Source organism: Podarcis melisellensis (assembly GCF_964234715.1).
Source record: "Podarcis melisellensis genome assembly, chromosome: 18".
Classification (NCBI taxonomy): domain Eukaryota; kingdom Metazoa; phylum Chordata; class Lepidosauria; order Squamata; family Lacertidae; genus Podarcis; species Podarcis melisellensis.
The window spans coordinates 12,726,970-12,747,047 of record NC_138536.1 but is presented as its reverse complement, the minus strand read 5'-3'; the positions used below and the strand labels follow the sequence as shown (position 1 = coordinate 12,747,047).

The 20,078-nt window shown below is 49.6% G+C and overlaps 2 protein-coding genes and 1 long non-coding RNA gene across 5 annotated transcripts in view; 1 reads left to right on the top strand and 2 right to left on the bottom strand.

Annotated features, from left to right (window-relative positions):
- The window catches only part of LOC309361024, a 215,087-nt gene that overhangs the window by 161,361 nt on the left and 33,648 nt on the right, over positions 1 to 20,078 (bottom strand). The gene's annotated exons all lie outside the window — the stretch shown is intronic.
- LOC309360969 (cocaine- and amphetamine-regulated transcript protein-like) lies at positions 147 to 3,931 on the top strand. The gene is made up of 3 exons (XM_081895980.1): positions 147 to 285; positions 585 to 668; positions 3,583 to 3,931. Exons 1-3 carry the CDS (start codon positions 157 to 159, stop codon positions 3,688 to 3,690), a joined length of 321 nt encoding a protein of 106 aa, XP_081752106.1. The 5' UTR covers positions 147 to 156; the 3' UTR covers positions 3,691 to 3,931.
- On the bottom strand, positions 5,058 to 19,898 carry LOC309360772 (zona pellucida sperm-binding protein 4-like). 3 transcript variants are annotated; one of them, XM_081895643.1, is made up of 12 exons: positions 19,493 to 19,898; positions 18,074 to 18,195; positions 17,485 to 17,584; positions 14,947 to 15,102; positions 13,253 to 13,440; positions 12,403 to 12,500; positions 12,089 to 12,216; positions 10,352 to 10,541; positions 8,207 to 8,354; positions 6,094 to 6,181; positions 5,849 to 5,962; positions 5,058 to 5,243 (listed from the first exon to the last, which is right to left on the bottom strand). In XM_081895643.1, exons 1-12 carry the CDS (start codon positions 19,665 to 19,667, stop codon positions 5,083 to 5,085), a joined length of 1,668 nt encoding a protein of 555 aa, XP_081751769.1. In that variant the 5' UTR covers positions 19,668 to 19,898; the 3' UTR covers positions 5,058 to 5,082. The 3 variants fall into 3 exon arrangements, with proteins under 3 accessions (XP_081751769.1, XP_081751770.1, XP_081751771.1); XM_081895644.1 differs by lacking the exons at positions 17,485 to 17,584; positions 18,074 to 18,195; positions 19,493 to 19,898 and adding an exon at positions 16,575 to 16,743; XM_081895645.1 differs by lacking the exons at positions 17,485 to 17,584; positions 18,074 to 18,195; positions 19,493 to 19,898 and adding an exon at positions 16,520 to 16,734.

Below are 20,078 nucleotides of genomic sequence, written 5' to 3'. Positions count from 1 at the left end.
ACACCTCTTCCCAAGACAAGCCCCCGCAAAAAATGTGGGGGGGGGGGCGGGAGATAGAAAACCAGACCCGCCAATGGGTCTTTTTGCAAGAGCCAGGGTTATAAAACCTTCTCTGCTGGCCGGGAGGAGAAGGCAGTCGGGTCCTGGTCCAGCACTATGGCCAGCTCCAAGCTCCCCATCCTCTGCATAGGGTGTGTCCTCTTGCTTTTGGGGGCCAGAGAAGAGGTGGTGGGACTCCGGGGGGCCGGTGTGGGTGCCCAGGAGAGCCAGGAGGAAAAGGAGATGGTAAGCTGGGAAAGTGATCCTTGCTGGTGGGGCGGAAGAGGGAGGGTAAGGAAGTTGCTCAGGGCAGGGGGATCAGTTGGGAGAGCAAGAGACTCTGAATCTCAGGGTCATGGTTTCCAGTCCCGTGTTGGGCAAAATATTCCGGCAAGGGGTTGGGCTGGATGATCCTTCAAAGTCCCTTCCAACTCTGCAATTTTTGGATGTCCCTTCCAAATCTTCAGCTCCTCTGCACCCCTTCAGCTCCTTGGGGGCCTGTTTTACACTTCTCTGAGCAAAGCTGCCCCCCTTTTGCTGTGCAGATTGGAGCCCTGAAAGAGGTTCTGGAAAAGCTGAAGAGCCACCAGCTGCCGTCCATTGAGAAAAAGCTGGGCTGGGTGCCCTCCGTAAGTATTCTCAGACTTGCATACTTTCCCCTTGCATTATGAATTGTTCTGAATTATTATGCCTCCACTGCCCTGCTGGACATCTTTGGGAGAAGAAAAGGCTCAGGAGTGAACCCTACTCAAACCAGAGTGGAGTCCCTAAGGTGGTTGGATGGCGCCTTCTACACCTCCTCCCGGCAACTCCTTTGGGCCACATCAGCCAGGCAGAGAGGGGGGTCTTGACATCGGGGCAGCCCAGGACCTCCAGACACACAGCCCAGGCTTGTGCCCCGGGGAGGACACAGGGGTTTGACTTCACCCCTTGAGAGGCACACTCCATTGTCTCTCAAGTCAGATGGATCGGGATCTCTCTCTCGCTAATTAACCATTTATCTATCCATTTAACTATTTTACTAATTCTTTAGCTCACACATTCTCAAACTGTAGTCTGAGGAGCAGAGAGGTGTGTGTGTGTGTGTGTGTGTGTGTGTGTGTGTGTGAGAGAGAGAGAGAGAGAGAGAGAGAGAGAGAGAGAGAGAGAGAGAGAATGAATGACTGACAGATGCCAACAACACACCAGTTCTGCTCTGTAGATGCTTTAGTTGAATTAGGGGACACCCAGTAACTGCCATGGGCCTGCTCTAAAGTTGGGCTAGGAGCTGGACAGAGCTGGCATGTTGTTGGCATCTGTCAGTCATTATTTCTTCACACACAAACATCCCTGCTCCTCGGACTACAGTCTGAGAATGCACCAGCTAGATAATTAGTAAAATGGTGAAATGGATAGATAATTGCCAGACGCTTGGATTTTCCCAGACATACATGGAATACTGAGGTCGGCAGCAGTGTTCAGGCAGAAACTGGAAAAAATGACGGGAAAAACCAGATGTATGGCAATCCATGTCAGCAGTGCCGTTTTCCCATACAAACTAAGAAAAACTCCACAATTTTTCTGTCCGAATTTTCACAGTTTGAAATACAGCAACCCTACAGAAAGGCCCTGGGTGCAAGCAGGCAGATTCCACCCAGCTCTCCATTGACTGATTAGGGCTGGGCGATAGAACGTCCAAAACCAGTTTCAAATCCATATTGTGATATTGGTTTCATAATTTTTGACCTGGCAATATATTGTGAATCATGTGCCACGTGCTATGTAAAAATCACAATGTGGGGAAACTGAAGCCAGCCAGTGCTTCTTTCAGACATCGTGATATATATTTCTACATTGCAATACTGAGCCGAGTTGTTTCTGTTAATTCTTTTAAACAGCCATCAGAACATAGTGCTCATGTCCACTGACTCCCATCCAGCCTTCCATAGTGCTCTTTTCTATAATGTATATGATGGATGAAATGTAATTTAGAAGCTTTATGCTCCTTTACTACTTCTGTTTTGCCCCTTAAATGCGGTAATTCTAAATCATTTAACTACCAATTCTCATCTGTTGCTAGACTTTAAATCCTGCATATGTTTTAACATAACCAGATTTTTCCAAAATATTTCCATTCTTCAAGGAATTTTTCCTCATTCTTTAATTCTCAGAGTTAGTCTAGCCATCTCAGATTAGTCCATCATCTTCATAAGCCAATTTTCTTTTGCGGGGACTGCCTCTGCTTTCCATTTTTGCATGTATCCTTGCTGCCGTCATAACATACATAAACAGATTAAAGAATTCCTTTGGTCTAACCAAAGAAGCCTCAGGTTTCACTTTAAACATTTTAAAAAACTCATTATAAATCATTTCCCAATAGCCTTTCTGCGGGGCCACCACAGAATATATGATGTTGTTGGAAGGGAGCCTACAGGGTCACCTAGTGGCACCCCTGCAATGCCAGAATAAACCAGATATTCCCCAGCCCTGTTGACCACCTGCCTCTAAGGCAGCGGGTGGGGGACACCCCTCTTGCCACACCCCCCCACCCCACCCCCCAACACCACCAGACTTTTCCAGGAACAGCTGCACATCCCTGCATTGCAGGGGGTTGGACTAGAGGACCTCAGGGTCCCTTCCAACTCTGATTCCGTCTCTTGAATTCGGCCACTTATTATTGAGGGGAAGTGTGTGGAACAGTCTCAGTGTTTTGATATCTGGGAATGGAGTTGAGAGATGACCTAACCTGGGGAGAAAACACTAAAGGCCTGATGAAGAGAGCACAGCAAAGGTTATATTTTCAGAGAATCCTCCGGAAAAATAATCTCTCAAAGGACCTGTTGATGGCATTTTACCATTGTACTGTTGAGAGTGTCTGTGTGTGTGGTTTGGGAGCTGCACGGTCAGGGAAAGAACAATGCTGTCCAGGGTTGTAAAAACTGCGGAGAGAATAATTGGGTGCACTCTTCCCACCTTGGATCAAATCTATGCTTCCAGGTGCCATAAGAAAGCTGCAGAGATAGCGCAGGATAGTGCGCACCCAGTGTGGTGTAGTGGTTAAGAGCGGTAGTCTTGCAATCTGGGGAACCGGGTTCGCGTCTCCGCTCCTCCACCTGCAGCCACTGGGTGACCTTGGGCCGGTCACACTTCTCTGAGGTCTCTCAGCCCCACTCATCTCACAGAGTGTTTGTTGTGGGGGGAGGAAGGGAAAGGAGACTGTTAGCCGCTTTGAGACTCCTTAAAGGGAGTGAAAGGCGGGATATCAAATCCAAACTCCTCAAGAAGGTCCAGGGTTATAAAGACTAGGACTAGATGCCTGAGAAACACTTTCTATCCAAATGCAATTTTGGTTTTAAACGCAGTGTAAGGTAGTCTCTGTGGGAGTATATTGTATTTAAAAATGGGATATCACGAGTTTTTAGGGGGCTAACCAGGCTGGGATAACTGGGTTAGCAGGCTTGTTGGTTTCTGAATGTCTGATGTAGATTCCCCCCCCCCCCCCAATTTCATTGATGTGTATGGGACAATGACAATAAAGATGACCGTATCTCTCCCACTTTGCAGTGTGATGCCGGGGAGTCCTGTGCTGTCCGGAAAGGGGCGCGCATTGGCCGGCTGTGCAGCTGCCCTTGGGGGACATCGTGCAACCTGCACATCCTGAAGTGCTTGTGACGAAGAGGAAACGGAACGGGGGGGCGGGGACAGGTTTTTGGACAAAAGGAAGCCTTTGCTCCCCCCCCTAAGCCAAACCAGCAGCTGGGGAAACTGCAGCACCCGAGTCTTGATGTGACCCAGGAATGGAGCCTGCAAAGCCAGAAAGGTTCATTACACAGACAGGCCGTTGGGGGAGCCCATCTAGCTATTGTCTACACTGACTGGCAGCAGCACCAGCAGCTCTCCAGGGTTTCAGCCTCAGGGGACCTTCTGCAGGCAAGACTGCTGGACTGAAACCTTTCCCTCAAAAACAAAGCTCCATGCAGGAAGAGACAGCAACAACATCCCTGAAGGGTGGGCCACCCAAACGTCACTTAAATAGAATCACAGAGCTGGAAGGAGTCATCCAGCCCATAAGGCCACTTCCTCAGCTCCTGTGAGGACTAGAATCCCATTTCACTTATTTCAGGAGCAAGAACAGCTGCTCTGCATGCAGAAGGTTTCCAGCTTCAATGCCCAAGAGCAGCATCTCCAGGCAGGGCAGGGAAAGACCCCCCTCTGCCTGCAACGCCAGAGAGCTGCTGCCAGCCAGTGCAGGCAACACTGAACCCAATGAGCAAATGTCCCAATTAGGAATACTTCTAATTGCCGGGATCGGCTCCCCCTGAAAATCTTCTGTTCTCAGAGCTACAGAGAGAAGAGTCTGCTGCGGATTCGGATGCGAACAAGAGAGGGCAGCAAAAACGAGGCCGACTCCTTATGCATCCCTTCCAGGGATAAAGCAATTTACCTGCATTAAAAGCTCCCCCCCCCCCGTCCAAGGGGTGAAAATTTTGGGGAGCATCTCCAATCCCCCCAGCAGGGAGCAGCCAAAGATTTTCCCATCCTCCAAGCTCACTTGTGACCTGCTGAGTTTAGGGCAAAAATGGGGTGTTGTTTTTTAATAGCCCAAGAAAATAATAAAAAAGAGTTTCAGGCAGTGCTGGTTTATTTGTGTCTGTGTGGGTGGGGTGCGGGAGCAGACAATTTGGGGGTCCCCATTTGAGGAAGGCAAAAAAGGACTGATATCTAAAGGTGTGAGAGTTATAAAGGCCAGAGAGAGTTCTGCCAAAAAACAAAGCTTATGGCCTCTCCTTTTAAGCAGAGCTTGGAGGGCCACCTGTCAGGGATACTTCAGCTGAGATTCCTGCATTGCAGGGGGTTGGACTAGATGATCCCTGAGGGTCCCTTCCAACTCTATGATCTTATGACAAAATAGCCTGTATTCCCAGCCAAGGCAAAAGGGTGAAGAGGCGGACAGGCTGCCCAGACGCCGTGGGGTCAAGTGGGACAGGCAGGGAGGCTGGCTGGCCCAGGGAAGACAGGAGCCAAGCTGGGTAGCTGCCTTTTCTCTTTCAATTTTATTTCCTCTCACGCATAAGGAAGGCTTTGGCCTCCCACAGCCGCCTGGTGTTTCTTCAGGGCGACAACTGAGAACATCCCCACAGCCAGAACGGCCACCAGGCCAGCCACCAGGAAAAGGATGTTGTCCCACTGCATCAAGGTTGAAGGGTAGAGGGATTTGGGGGACACTAAGAGAAACAGAGAGAAATGTAGAATTAACAGTAACCCCAAAGAGGCAGGGTTGAGAGAGAGATTCGGTCTGCAGACACATTCAGCAGCTTAAAAAATTCAGTTGGTAGCATGCAAGGCTCTTAATCCCAGGGTTGTGGGTTCGAATCATGCATTGGGCAAATGATTTCTTTCTTTCTCTATAAAAAGTTTATGGGAGGTTTTTTAACATATTGAGCACTAAAATCCAAACACATTCATAATAAAAAGCAGTATGTCAAAAAGTTAATAATGAAGAAATAGAAGATCTCCAGATAGATGCCCTGTTCTTCTGTTCTGAATCTGGCATCTAGCCCCAAAGAGGATGCCACTTAATTCCTGAGCAAGTGCAAAGCGAAGGCTAGGAATGCCTCTGCATGAGCCGGGGCGGTTTATAGGGCTGGAGACTCCCAGGGTCTCTCCCCAGAGGCCACTTGTGTCCTTTTTTATATAGAATATTATTTTATTCTTTTTCGCAAAGAGGCTGCTGATAGCCTGACCAAGTAAAAGCTTATTCTAGCATCACGACTGGTGGGGGACAACTGAATAAAATCTACTCCCCAAAATTTTTTGCCTCCCGCGTTACCTTCGTGAACGACCGTGTCAGCGTCCTTGTGAAAGAAGTTCACAGGGCCGTCTGATGTCACCAGGGTCAGCCACTTCTCAGGGAGACGGCGCTGCCCAGACGATGCTCTGCGACCTGGAGGTGGGATAAACACATTGGGGGGTTCAGGGTGGGGAAAGCACGACAGCCGTGCAATGATCCCCCACTACGTGGCCTGGCCCTGCTCCCAAATCCCCCCACAGCCTCAGAAATAAACGGGGACTCACTCCTGCCAAGAGGATTTGTGTTGCAGGAAATGCGGCAGCTCTCCAGGGCGGATGGGGCACAGGCAGAAGCGCTGCAGTGGAAGTAGACCTGGTTTGGGGAAGCGGGGCAGAGAGAGAGAGAGATAGAATGATAGAATCCTAGAGTTGGAAGAGACCACAAGGGCCATCAAGTCCAACCCCCTGCCAAGCAGGAAACACCATCAGAGCACTCCTGACATATGGTTGTCAAGCCTCTGCTTAAAGACCTCCAAAGAAGGAGACTCCACCACACTCCTTGGCAGCAAATTCCACTGTCAAACAGCTCTTACTGTCAGGAAGTTCTTCCTAATGTTTAGGTGGAATCTTCTTTCTTGTAGTTTGAATCCATTGCTCCGTGTCCGCTTCTCTGGAGCAGCAGAAAACAACCTTTCTCCCTCCTCTATGTGACATCCTTTTATATATTTGAACATGATATGATAGTCTTTATTGTCATTGTCCCATGCAGAACAATGAAATTGAAAAAATCTACACCAGACATTCAAAACCAACAAGTCTGCTATCCCAACCTGGTTAGCCCCCTAAAAACTCTGATACCCCATAACTAGATACAATATACTCCCACAGAGACTACCTTACACTGCGTTTAAAACCAAAATCGCATTTGGATAGAAACTGTTTCTCAGGCGGCTAGTCCTAGTCTTTATAACCCTGGACCTTCTTCCAGAAGGCAGAAGCTGAAAGAGATCATTTCCAGGGTGCGCACTATCATGCGCTATCTCTGCAGCTTTCTTATGGCACCTGGAAACATAGATTTGATCCAAGGTGGGAAGAGGGCACCCAGTTATTCTCTCCGCAGTTTTTACAACCCTGGACAGCACTGTTCTTTCCCTGACCGTGCAGCTCCCAAACCACACACACAGACACTCTCAACAGTACAATGGTAAAATGCCATCAACAGGTCCTTTGAGAGATTATTTTTCCAGAGGATTCTCAGACAATATAACCTGTGCTGTGCTCTCTTCATCAGGTCTTTGGTGTTTTCTCCCCAGGTTAGGTCAGAGAGAGGGATGGTTTAGGGGCAGTCCCAGGGGGAAACCGAGGCAAATTCAAAGCGAATCTCTCGGCCCCCTGGTTGGGGTCAGAAGGTTGTGTGCAGAGCTGAAGGACTCCTGCAAAAACACTGCAGACCCCACACCTCTGCCCCACAGACCCTCTTTGTGGAGGCACTGCATTGGCAAATGGGGCAACTGCAAGCGCACTCCAAGTGTGACCCACACCCATTTTTAGAAGCCTAATAAACAGCTGCACAAAGTTTTCTGTTGAGCACTTCAGTACTGAGGTGCAGAGGCAGGCCCCCCCCCAGCAATAGGAAAATAAATTTCCATTTTGGGGCATATTAATAATGATAATTTTGGGCAGCTTCCAACAACTTAAAACACAGTATTTTATAAAGCAAAAATTGTCCTAATGGACGCCGTTTTGCAAAACTGCTTCCCCTTATGCAGTGGTTCCCAAATGTTTTTCCTCTAGCGACTATTTAAGAATAAAAATTTACACATTATTTTTGCCGACAAAAAATGCATTAGGAAACACAGCCAGGATTGCCCTCGGTATTTCTTGATTGTTCTTGCTCTCATTTCGAAAACATATCTATTCGTATTGTGCAAATACATTTATTTTTTGATACTATACTACACTTAAATGTTTAAATGCTTCTCTGTGTTTTTGATGTATTGTTGGGAGCTGCCCAGAGTGGCTGGGGCAGCTGTCAGGTGGGCGGAATAAAAATGAAAAGGAAATCAATTATCCTCCTCCTCCTCCTTTTCCCACCACACTGGGCCCTCCACACCCTTTGAGAAACCATTTGGCGGTAACACCAGTTACCCCTCCTTTTTGCAATTTGGCATCTTTGGCCAGAGAAGTGCATTGCAGGATCTGCAGAGATCCAAAGTTCAACAGAACGGCTCCATGCTTGGGCTGGTGCATTCTGCCAGCAGACTGGGCTTTAAGTGCAAATTGCCTCAGATTTCCCACGCGTGTGTGTGTGTGCACCCCCCCCCCAAACCCTAGATCTCTCCTTGCAGGGACGGTCAGCTCCACCCCCGCAACCCGGCGCCACTGCGGAAGACTTTACCTGCCCAGAGAGCACCTGCTGGGAAGCGCCATCCACAAATGCGAAAGTGCTGACCACAAAGCGCTGGTAGTGCGTTGGAAAGGGCAGCCCAGAGTTGGCCCCGATGGGCACCAGCTGCGTCCGGTAGTTGTCTCCCTTGTAGGGGCACCTGAGGCAGAGCAAGAGGGATTGGCGGTCTTGAGATTGCATGGCTAGAAGAGACTGGGTACATCAGAACGGACTCCTTTCGCATCAAGGCCCATCGGACATCGCCCAAAACTTTCCTTGCAGAACTTTGAGCAGAAACCCCAAAGGTGCATAGCAATACTGCAGTTCCGTCAGACATCGGCTCAGCATTTCAACAGGACTGAGGTCAAAACTTTGTCTCACCTTCGTTGCAGCCGGGGGGGCGGGGGGGAGATTCCAGGCACCACCCTTCCAGCAGTGCTAGAAATCCCCCAGGCGCCAGGTGCGTTTTGCAACTGATGTGGGTCCAATTGCGACCCTGTGGAGATCTCTGGGCACCAGGTTGGCGACTGGCCTCTCCGGCTTCCTTAAGCAGGTCAACAGAAGAGCTCACTGACTGCATTTATATCCCACTTTTTTCCTCCAGAGAGTCCATGGTTCACTCCCTTCCTCAGTTAATCCCCACGACCCTGTGAGGTAGGTGAAGAGGCTACAACTGATGCCAGGTTCCCCCAGCAAGCTTCATGATGGAGTGGGGATTTGAACCTTGATCTCCCAGGTCCTCATCCAACACTCTAACCACTACACCCCACTGGCTTCCTAGAGTCCTTCTGCTAGGGGGAAGTTCTATAAATTAAGTCGGTAAATAAATACAGGGAAAGAAAATGTCCCTGAGAGAAGGATCTGAAATATTTTCCTTGAAGCCTGAATTTGTTTAATTCTGGATAGTTTTATATGATGATCTAATGTGCTGCAAATCGCTTTGAGATTTTTTCTTCTTTAAAATATAAAACAGGATTAAGAATAATAATAGATTACAAACTTGTGTGATCCACTACAATGGGTTCTGGAGAAGTGATATGAGGATTCAGTATGAACAACTAGGCCATCACTATATGGTGCTACCACCAGAAGACTAGAAAACTGGGCAAAGAGATAAATAGCAAGTTTTCTAAATAGTAATAAATTCCACAGGAAAAAAAGGTGCCTAGACATTCTGCTGTGGTGACCACAACTTGTGTTTCAGGTGCCGTTTGGTGATTAGCTTATATATCTGAGTTTCTAACGCTGATCCATAGTCTCCCCTGTGATCTAAGGTTAAAGACTCACAGATTAGCCTGCAGAGAACAACCAAAGCTGATTATCAACCCAGTTAGGAGCTCAGAGACCTTAATATCGCCCCACGGAAAACCCCCACATTAAAGCCTCCAGCAACGCACAACCGGGCATTCTCCATTTCAGTGGGAATCAAACAATTCTAAAATAAAATGGTAAGTATAAAAATTATACTTAGCAAGAGGGTTGGGCAGTCAGCGCAGCCAGAAAGCCACCATGAGAGCCTTTCGGTCTGAGGTTTCATGGAAAGGAAGCCGAGCAGCTAGTTCTCGTGTTAGTGATGACAGAGGCAAACTAGGCCCTCAAGATGTTTTGGGACTACAACTCCCAGCATCCCTAGCTAACAGGACCAGTGGTCAGGGATGATGGGAGTTGTAGTCCCAAAACATCTGGAGGGCCGAGTTTGCCTATGCTTGCTCTAAAAAGGAGCATCTCCACCCCCTTTGTTCAGCCCAGACACCAAGGTCCTCTTCTGAGGGTCTTCTACTGATTCCCTCACTGCAAGAAATGAGGTCACAGGGAACCAGACACAGGGCCTCCTCGGTGGTGGCGCCCGCCCTGTGGAACGCCCTCCCATCAGATGTCAAGGAAATAAGCAAGTATCTGACTTTTAGAAGACATCTGAAGGCAGCCCTATTTAGGGAAGTTTTTAGTGTTTTGATGTTTTATTCTGTTTTTAATCTTTTGGGAGCTGCCCAGAGTGGCTGGGGAAACCCAGATGGATGGGCAGAGTATAAATAATAAAATATTATTTAACTAGAAGCTGGAGTCTTTCTGGAAAACCGAGCCGGCTCGCCACAAACACCCCTGCGCCCGTTTTCGTTACCCCGTAAGTCTCCGCCCCTGTGCCCAGCCAGCACTGACCCATCCTCCAGCAGCAGCCACTGTGGTTTCTGCAAGGGGTTTGTGCTGGGGGTGGCCCAGCAGTCATGCAAGACCAGGACTAGGGCTGGATCCGTCCTGGCAAGGAGACGCACTTCGACATGGACCGGGGCTCGCAGGACCTTCACCACAGGGTAGTCCAGGCCGGAGTAATAGGAGGAATACGTGGCATCTGGGGAGGGAAACAAGTTGGAAAAATTACTGGATGGAGAAAAGGTTTCCTTCTCCGCCTCTGGAGAGACCTGAACTCAGGGGCATCCAGGGAAGCTGGGAGTTTCAGGAAGTCCTCCTTCCTACAGCGCAGAGTTTGGAACTCCCTGCCGCAGGAGGTGTGATGGTTCAGTCGGGAGAGCAGGAGACTCTCAGGGTTGTGGGTCTGAGCCCCATGTTGGGCAAAAATATTCCTGCCTTGCAGAGGGTTGGGCTGGATGACCCTCGGGGTCCCGTCCGTTTCCACAATCCTATGATTCTGCTTGGCATAGAAAGTGGATTGAGGAAAGCTTCCCTCCCTCTCTTGCAAGACTAGAACTCGTGGACAAGCCAGTGGAGCTGAATGCTATCAGGACGGATAAAAGGAAGGACTTCTTAGTTAAGCTGTGGAACTCCCTGCCACAGACGATAGGATGGTTTTAAAATGGGGATTCATGGAGGAGGAGGAGGAGGAGGAGGAGGAGGAGGAGGAGGTGGTGGCGGCTATGGATGGTTACTAGCTAGGATGGCTTACTCTGCCTCCATTTTTCTGAATACCATTTACTGGGAACTACAAGAGGAGAGAGCTGCTCTCGCACTCAGATCCTGCTTGCAGGCTTCCAACTGGGGCATCTGGTTGGCCACTTGAGTAGAGGATGCCGGGCCAGACGGGCCCCAATTTGCCCAACCCAGCTGCAAGGGTCTTCCAATGCCCTAATGGAACCTCCATCTCCAGAGACAGTCTATCTAGAACTCCCAAGTTCTCTGGGGCACTTGGCCCCTGTGAGAACAGGATGGGCCCCCTTGGGCCTGATCCACTCTTTTTATGTGCAGTTTACATTCAAGACCGGGAGGAAGGATCCTGTCCCACCAGCAGGGGGCAGATAGGGCCCTCTGCTCCCCAGCCAACCAGGGGGAGACCCTTTCCTTCTGACTTTAAATTTATGGTGGGTTTGAGAAATTGATTTTAAAGTTTCACAGATTGTATCTGAGAATGCATTGTCCGTATCTGTTTGGAGGCTTTAAAAACTGGCTGGATGATTCCATAATTATAAGAATCTGGTATAATCTTAGAAGGTGGTGCATTTTTAGAAGCAAGACCCTTTTGAATATATTTATTTCAAGGATTCACGCCCCGTTCTTCAGCCAAAAAGCCTCCCAGAGCTGCTAGAAATTGTTCAGATTGGTTGTGCATTTTTTGATGTTGCATTTATCAATTATGACTACTTTTGTTATTTGCCTCACATTCTAAGCCACCTGGAGCATGGTTTGAACTGTGGAAAGGTGGCATAGAAATAGAAACAGGTATGCCATAAGATCAAGATAGTCCTTACTTGCAAGCTTACGATCTCACCCCCCCAAAGTGCAGCACACAAGGAAAGAGGGAGAGGGAGGGAAGAGGAAAACCTCTGAGTTTGCCACTACACCCCTGAGCCAAGACCCTCTCCCAACACAGGGGCAGCAGAGACCCCATGAGAGCCAATGGTTTATTGGGGCTCCCCACTCCAGCCCCCCAAACCAGCCCCTCACCTCGAGCCAGCCTCATCTCCAGGGTGAGGGGTCCTTGCTCGGCGACCCCGGCTGGCGGAGGCGGAGTGGCAATCTGGACGCCGACCGGGAGAGAATCCTCTGCAGAGTAGCTGCAGCGGACGGTCAGCCTGCCAGAGAGCAAGGAAATAATTGGGGGTTTTGTATTTTATTAATATTATTATTGAAGAGTCTAGTCCTCCTTGTTCCAAGGGGAGGACGCAGGAATAAGGAGCACCAAGCCTTCTGCATGCCAAGCAGGCGCTCCGGCCCTCGCCTCCCAACTGTTCTGCCGCACCGGCTTCCCCACTTCCTACCTGAAGTCGCCGTCGCGGGTGATGGAGCCCGACGGGGACGCCAAGACCTGCCGGTCTGCCACCAGCTCATTCTCATACACGTGTCGGCTGCCGGATTCCTGGGCAGAGAAAGGAAGGCCACTGGTGGGGGGAACCCTCCCTGCAGGGGAGGGACTCCATATAAACACAGCCCTTTCCCCAGCTGCCAAAAAAGACCCGGGCCGACTAGAGACAGGCCTGCTTTCCTGCGGTCACCCTCCTGTTTATCAGCGAGGAACAGCCACAGGACACTCAGAAAACATCGGAAGGCAAGGAAGGTGTCTTTGGGTTCTTCTATTCTGTGGGAAGCTGCCCCAAGGGGCTGGGCAAGCGGGAATTTCAGAATTATATACGTTTGTATACCGCCCTAAACCCACAGATCTCAGGGTGGTGAACAACATGAATTTGTTTCGTTCCGAGTTGTTCCATTTCGATGTTTTCATGTGTTGCAAACCGCTTCGAGATTTTTTTCTTTAAAATATAAAGCAGTATAGAAATTGAATGCATAAGAATAAGCCAGTCAGATTGGTGGGGTACACTTAATAAAATTATTACAATTATCATTAGCAGCTGGATTTGTAACTTTGCAAAATAGTGGCTTCATCGCCCAGGCGAGCCAAGGGTCTGATTCTGTACCCTACAGCCTCCCAAGTCCCTGTTTAAATCTCTCCCCCCCATCCATGAGGTCTAGAAGCTTTCTTTTGTTTTAGGGAAGCAGCGCCTCCCTCTGCTCCCCCAAACATCTCTGCCCACAGAGAGAAGCGGAAGAGAGCAAGAAGCGCAGTGTCGTTCTGGCCGGGTGGCAACACCCGTGTGTCTCCCCACCCATTACCTTGAAGGTGGTCCCGCAGGCGGACAGCGGGAACTGGAAGAAGACGAAGCCGTTGTTCCTGGAGGCCGGGGTGCAGCGCTCCCCCTGACCGCTGGCCAGGCGCACAGAGCCCAAGCGGAGGGGGGGGCGCGTGGCGTGGCGGGAGAGCGCAATGGAGAAGTGGCCGTCCGGGGTGCAGCGGGCAGTCACTGGCGGGCAGAGCGGGAAGAGAGGAAGGGAGCCTTCAGAATCAAGCAGAATCAATCTCTTTCTGCACACAACCACGGCAGCACAAATGGTGCCCGTGAATAAATGGAGGGCACAACACCGACAGAGGAGGAATACCAGATGGAATTGACAGAATATATGGAAGTGGATAGTAGAATAAGATGAAAGAATTCTCAAGGAAGACTGGAAATGTCATGCAGAATATTTGAAAAATCATTGTAGACATATTAAAACATTAACAGGATTAGGATAAATTCAGCACTAAGCTATAAAGAAGTAAATTCATAACATCATCAACAACAACAACAACAATAATAATAATAATAATAATATATTATTTATACCCCACCCATCTGGCTGGGTTTCCCCAGCCACTCTGGGTGGCTTCCAACAGAATATTAAAATACAATAGTCTATTAATCATTAAAAGCTTCCCTAAACTGCCTTCAGGGCTGCCTTCAGATGTCTTCTAAAAGTCTGGTAGTTGTTTCAGTTGTAAAACAGAGAGAGAGAGAGAATATGGAATAATTAGAATATGCAGCGGTAAAAGGTTAGTCAAATGATCAATGGAAGGGGAAGGGAAGTTGATAATGAAGGTAAGGTTTGTATTTGGTAAAATATTGTGCAAATTTGTAAAATTGATAATGATAATTTGGTTGCTTTTTTAAAATTCAGAACAGATCCCCAAGATTATGGCACGGCAGGGGGCTGGGATAGATGACCCCTGGTGTCCTCTCTGGCTCATATCACAAGAGACGTCAGGAGTTAATCCCTGCAAAAGGCCCAGTTCCTCGCGATGGAGGAACAGTCGCAGCATTGGGGGCTTCTTTGTGGAGAGAAAAGGCAAAGGGATTATAATAAACAATACAATTTTCATTATTTATACCCTGCCCACCCCAAAGATTATACAAGGACAAAACATTATACAGTACAATTATGCAGCAGACAGAGAATAGATTTCCCCCCTCTCTCTTGCAACACTAGAACTCGTGGCCGGACAAGGAAGCCGGACGCTGGAAGATTCAAAGGTCTTCTTCAAGCAACGCAAACTGTGGAACTCCCTGCCACAGGAGGAAACGATGGTCTCCAAGCTCAAGAGCAGAAGAGCCTGCTGGATCAGGCGCACGGGGGCCCATCTAGTGCTTCCTCCTGCCCCCACAGGGGTCAGCCTGATGCCCCGATGAAAAATGGGCAAGAAGGAGCAGCGTGTAAGAGCAGCACTCTCCCCTCCCCAGCAGCTGGAGAAATTGCTGGAGGAGGGAAAGGCCTTGGAGCAAAGAGTGGAGCTCAGGGATGTCCAAGGAAGATTAGGGACAGGAAAAAGAAAGGACTTCTTCAAGCACCAAGTTGAACTGTGGAACTCCCTGCCACAGGAGGCCGCAATGGCCACCAGGAAATTCCTCTTCGTTGCACAGCTGCGAGTTCAAGTGTCGCAAGAGAGGGTGGAAATCTTTCCCGGCTCAGCAGGACCTCCAAACCCAACGCACCTTTTTTGGCGTAATAGCAAGGCACCCCCCTCTCTGTTGGGTTGTAGCAGCAGCCCAGGCCCACACACTCCGCCTGCTGCACTTGGTGGGGGCCGCAAGGGAGCCTGTCGGGGGCCGGGACGGACGAGCAGTGGCTGACGCTCGGGGCATCCAGAGCTGGAAGGAGAGAGGGAGCTCAGTCGAGGCAGGTGGCATTAAGGTGAAAGGCCAACCTTCCGGGTTTATTTTATTTTTAAGATTAGTTTGGTTGTTGTTGTTAATTAAATTTGTACACTACCTTATCCCTGCAGGTCTTGGGTGGTTCATAAGTTAAAATCACAAGATCAAAGCGTAAAATGTATAAAATGAGACCTGCAGGTACAGGGTGCGATACTAATTCAATTAATTGATTAATAATAAATAAAAGACAAGAACCAAACGCACAACCCCCCCTCGACAACATATTTTGAAAGGGCATTTGAAGACAATGCGTGCCCCCCACCCACGGGGCAGGTGGCTTAACCGGGCGCTGCAGCCACGCTACGTTTCCTGGATCTTGGGCGCCCTTTTCAAAAAGCTTGCTCATTTCGCAAGGATCCAGCGGCAATTGGCAGCCGTTTGGGTTTCACCAGCTCGGGGCGTCTTGCAGCTCAAAGCCAGCGAGGCGAACAGAATTTGTCTCTTACAATTGCATCCACAAAGACCCAGAGAGTCTCTCTTGCAAAAAGTAAAATAAAACGAGAAAGACCCACCTCCACCCCAGCCTACTGGATGCATTTGGCAGAACCTAAAACACAAAGCTCGATATATTTCATTAAACTCTGAAGGATCTGTCTTTCTCAGGCAGTGCTGCCCCAAACAGAGGTATGGGAGGCAAATGGTTTAAGGTGGACTTGATGACTATTACAGATAGATAAAAGAGGATTGACTCAACTATTTTGAGGGCCAGGATATAATAATGGATAAAAATGGCACATTACAGGCGATGTGCAGGGAGAAGGGATGAGTGGATTTTGAAATGGAAAAATGAAAAAGTTGGAAAAGCTATTGGATCTGGAGCAGCAACAGAGGGAGGGAAAAAGAACAAAAAACTGAGGAGCAGTCAGCTCTTAAATTTGTATTAAATTTTACTAATCTGGTGATAATTTGTTTAAAATTATGGAAAATCAATAAAAAATAATTGGCAAAAAGGAGTAATATTTCATTAAACTCCAAGCTATGGTGGTGCACAGGATGGTTTATTTACAGCACTATCCCCTTGTTACAGAATTGTTGAGTTGGAAGGGACCCTGAGGGTGATCCAATTCAACCCCCTGCAATGCAGGAATCCTTCACCCAACTCGAACCCGTGACCTGGAGATTCAGAGCCTCATTTCAAGGAGAGAGGTTTGCTGCTTTTGGGGCAACCCCATGCCAAACCCAAAATCCCTCCCTCCAGCTCTTTTGGGACGCCTTCAAGGCAAGTGGCAGCACTCCTGCACTCACAAAGGACTAGAAACTTGAAAACTCCCCAGCTAGTTTTTCACTGGGCGGCTTTTGCCAATCTGGCAGCTGGGCGTTTCTGCGGGGAGCCACCTGGCGAGTAAAGCCTTACCCCAAAACAGCACCTGGGGGTCTGCCAGGCTTCCCCGCTTGCCCACGTCGCCCACCTTCGGAGCAAAGGCCAGAGCCCCGCAAGGCCCCTGGGCCAGCAGGACAGCCGCCAAGAGGTCCAGGAGGAACATCCTGGCCAAGACCCCGAGGGAGAAATGGGGCCGGGGGGCTTTTCCTCTGGCAAGTCACCCCTGGCCCCCAATCAGGACAGGCTTCTCCCATGGCAACCCCTGCTCCCCTTTATGAGCTCACCTGCCCCACAGGAGCTCAGCCCAGCTTTAGGCAGCAGACTGCAGAGGCAGTGGACTACAAAGCCCATCGGCCACTGGCGGCGCAGTAGACTGGGCGGTGGGCTTGGTGGAGGAGCCGCCTGAGGAGCCACAGCCGAGACAGGGGGCGGGTGCTGGGAGTTGTAGCACAGCTTCCAGAGGGCACCAGGTTGAGGGGGAAGGGGAGCCAGCCATTTGGTTTGCCTGGATATTTGAAAGCTGCACTTTGAGAAGAACAGAGTGAGGGTTGTGTGTGTTATTTTGAATATTAGAGTGTGGCACTTTGTGTTGTGTACACAAAACAACAGAAGCAGTAGCAGAAGCACCAGCAAAATACCCCCCAAAATCATGGGGCACAGGCCTGTCCGAATAGTCGCCAGGAATGGCTTCCCTGAAATAATCCTGGGAGCTGTAGTTCCTTCAGGGCGCTGAGATTGGTTAGGAGGCCTCTCGCCGCCTCCTAGAACTACCATTCCCAGAGCTCCCCGCGCAGAGGGCCTGACTGCTGAAGCCCTCAGGGTGGGGAAGAGGTCCTGGCAATGTTCAGCACCCTTGAAATACAGTTCCCAGGATTCTTTGGGGGGCACTGTGACACTTTACACCCGGGGCACGGTCTTCGGGTCAGGGGAGTGACCCCAGCAGGGTCAGGAAGCCTCTGCCCCCAGAAACCCCCAAGGAAAGCCCTTTCACGGGGTACCTGGGAGAGGTTCGGGGCAGCTCAGCTCCTCTTTGTAGGAGGTCATCCGTCCATCCGCCGCCAGGCCTTCAATGTGGACAGTCGTCCGGTAGCGGGAATCCTAGTGGGGGGAGGATGTTGGCCTCATTATTTCATTTTTCTAGCTTTATAGAATGAGAGCTAGAAGGGGTCCCCGGAGGGTCATCCAGGAACCTCTTGCCCAATGTGGGCCTTGGACCCCAACCCTGAGATTAAGAGTCTCACGCTTTACCAAGCTTCAAGCGGAAGAACTAGGCTGTATTGTTTCCCAGCCCAAAAGAGCCCTGGGAACTTTAGTTTACCCCCAGAGAGTTACAGTTCCCAGTGCCCTCAAACTACAGTTCCCAGTAGTTTAGGGGTGTGTGGGGGGGGGATGAATGTGCTTTAAGTGGCGTAGGGTTACTTAATCAAGCATTCCTCCTGCCCAGCCACGAAGCTCATTGGGCAATCACAACACGGCTCCCCCTTTCTCAGTCTGTCCTTCTTCGCAGGGTTGTGGGAGGGGGAGAGTTACGTACATGTTACTAGTTGGAGGGTGGGGCGGGGGCAGGTGTGCAAGCCGAGACCTTACCTGCGCTCTGGTGTAACACCCATCAAAGGCCACCCTCACCGCTACAGAGCCATCCGGATTGGGGAAGGCAGAAGTCCCACAGGTAGAGTCGTTCTTCAGAAGATGGGGGTTACCTTTGGGATCTTAATTGGGGGAGGAGAGAAGAATAATTCGTTCCACAATTTATTACCCCAGCCCACAATCTAGAGGTTTGCTTTACAATCGAGCATGATGAACTCTGCAGAACCCAGAAGCTTGCTGGCTTAGTTTAAGATACCCCAATATAGGGAATAACAAATGAGTGGATTTTGGGATTTCCTAGCAGCCATTGGGGGGGGTGCTTCCTTTGCTTTGTTGCCCAGGGTGGGGGGGTGTCTGTATTTCTTGGGGTGGGGCATCCCTGGAGAATTACAGACCCTCCCACTTGGTGAGGAAGAGAGTGGTCTGCTCATTAAGAGATATCATATTAATTATATATGAGAAATAATTTACTTTAGAGAATAAATGCTTCAGTGGAGGTTCAAATGGGCAGTTGTTGTTTTTCTATTAAATAGGTTCCTGGGCCTGGTTCTCATGGTCAGGCTGCAAACCTAGCTTACTTGGGAGTAAGCACCACTAAGCTTAGCAGGATTTACTTCTGAGCAGACACCTGTGACTCTTTCCCTCCTGGTGTTTTATCTGCATTGATGTTATTTATTACATACAAGTTATTCTCCCCCCCCAGCTGCTCTGCAAAGCAAGCCCTACTCAAGAGTAACCCCACTGGAATTAACAGACACTCGTTCCTGCATGCAAATGAACAGAGGACCTCAAATATTTGTAGTAGTAGACCCTTTGGAGAACCGGCACAACCAATTTAGGACCATTGGTTCCAGTGAGGCTGCTCTGAGTAAGCCAAATATTGCCTCCGTCTGTCCCCAATTGCAGTGAAGCTGCTCACCCAAATACTCATTTCTGGAGCTAGTCCCTAAGGAGGCTTTCAAAAGCCTTGCTGGATGGAAAAGCAAAGGGTACAGTGCCAAATTACATTGTTGGAGAGCCACGACCCCAAGGCTCCTGCAGCGCAGAAATCACAGCTAAGGGCCTCATTTTTGGTGAATTAGACTCAGCAGTTTCAGTTGGATTTATGAGTTAATGGTCACCGTTTTGCACTTTGTGGCGCATAGTACTATTGGAATAATGCTTTTTCTAAGGGTGGAGGGCCCTGGGGGCAAGTTTAGGGGACCAAGGGGACAGAGGGTCTCCAAGAAGGTTCGGGAGCCACTGCTCTATAATTATTAATATATAATAATAAATACATTTGTACACCATTGTTGTCCAGACCTTGCAAGAAGCTCAGACCAACCAGGCCCCCGCCCCCAGTTTGTGGGATTCTTGCAAAAGTGGGTTTAAAATTCTTCTTTCTTTGAAAAAAAGCTCAATTCCCGCCCCCTGACTTACCCAGCAGCCTTATAAGAGATGCGGAGACCCTCGGTTGGGGCAGCAGGAGGAAAGCGAGGCTGTGCTCGTCGCAGGTGGGCAAAGTGACTTCCCAAAAAGACCCCGCGGCGTCCGAGGGACCGACCAGGGTCCCCCCCAAAAGGAGGAGCAGAACCCCCAAACCCCGGAAAGGCATTTTCCGAGGGACTTCCCACAACCAAATGCTCCTCTCCTCAGCTGCTAGTCCCTAGGGAGGATTTTAATAGCCCGAGGAGGAATCTGATTGGACCGGGAGTCTGGGTGGGTCTCCTGCCGGGAGAAAGGGCCTGATCCTACGGCGCACGCAGCCCGGCGGGGAGGGTTTTCTTCGGTCTACTTTGCAGAAAAGCCCTTTGCGTATGCTCCGTTGTTGGGGCCTCCGCACGTCTTTAGGAGATCAGGCTTCCTCGGTGGGTTGCAGTCAGTTTTACTCAGAGTAGACCTATTGAAATTAGTGAAGTCATAGCTGTTGAGTTCAGTGGTTCTACTCGGAGTATGGCCAATGCAGGATGCAACTTTTGTCATTTTACGCAAGAGCACCTGCCTTTAATTCAGACAGCCCTCTGCA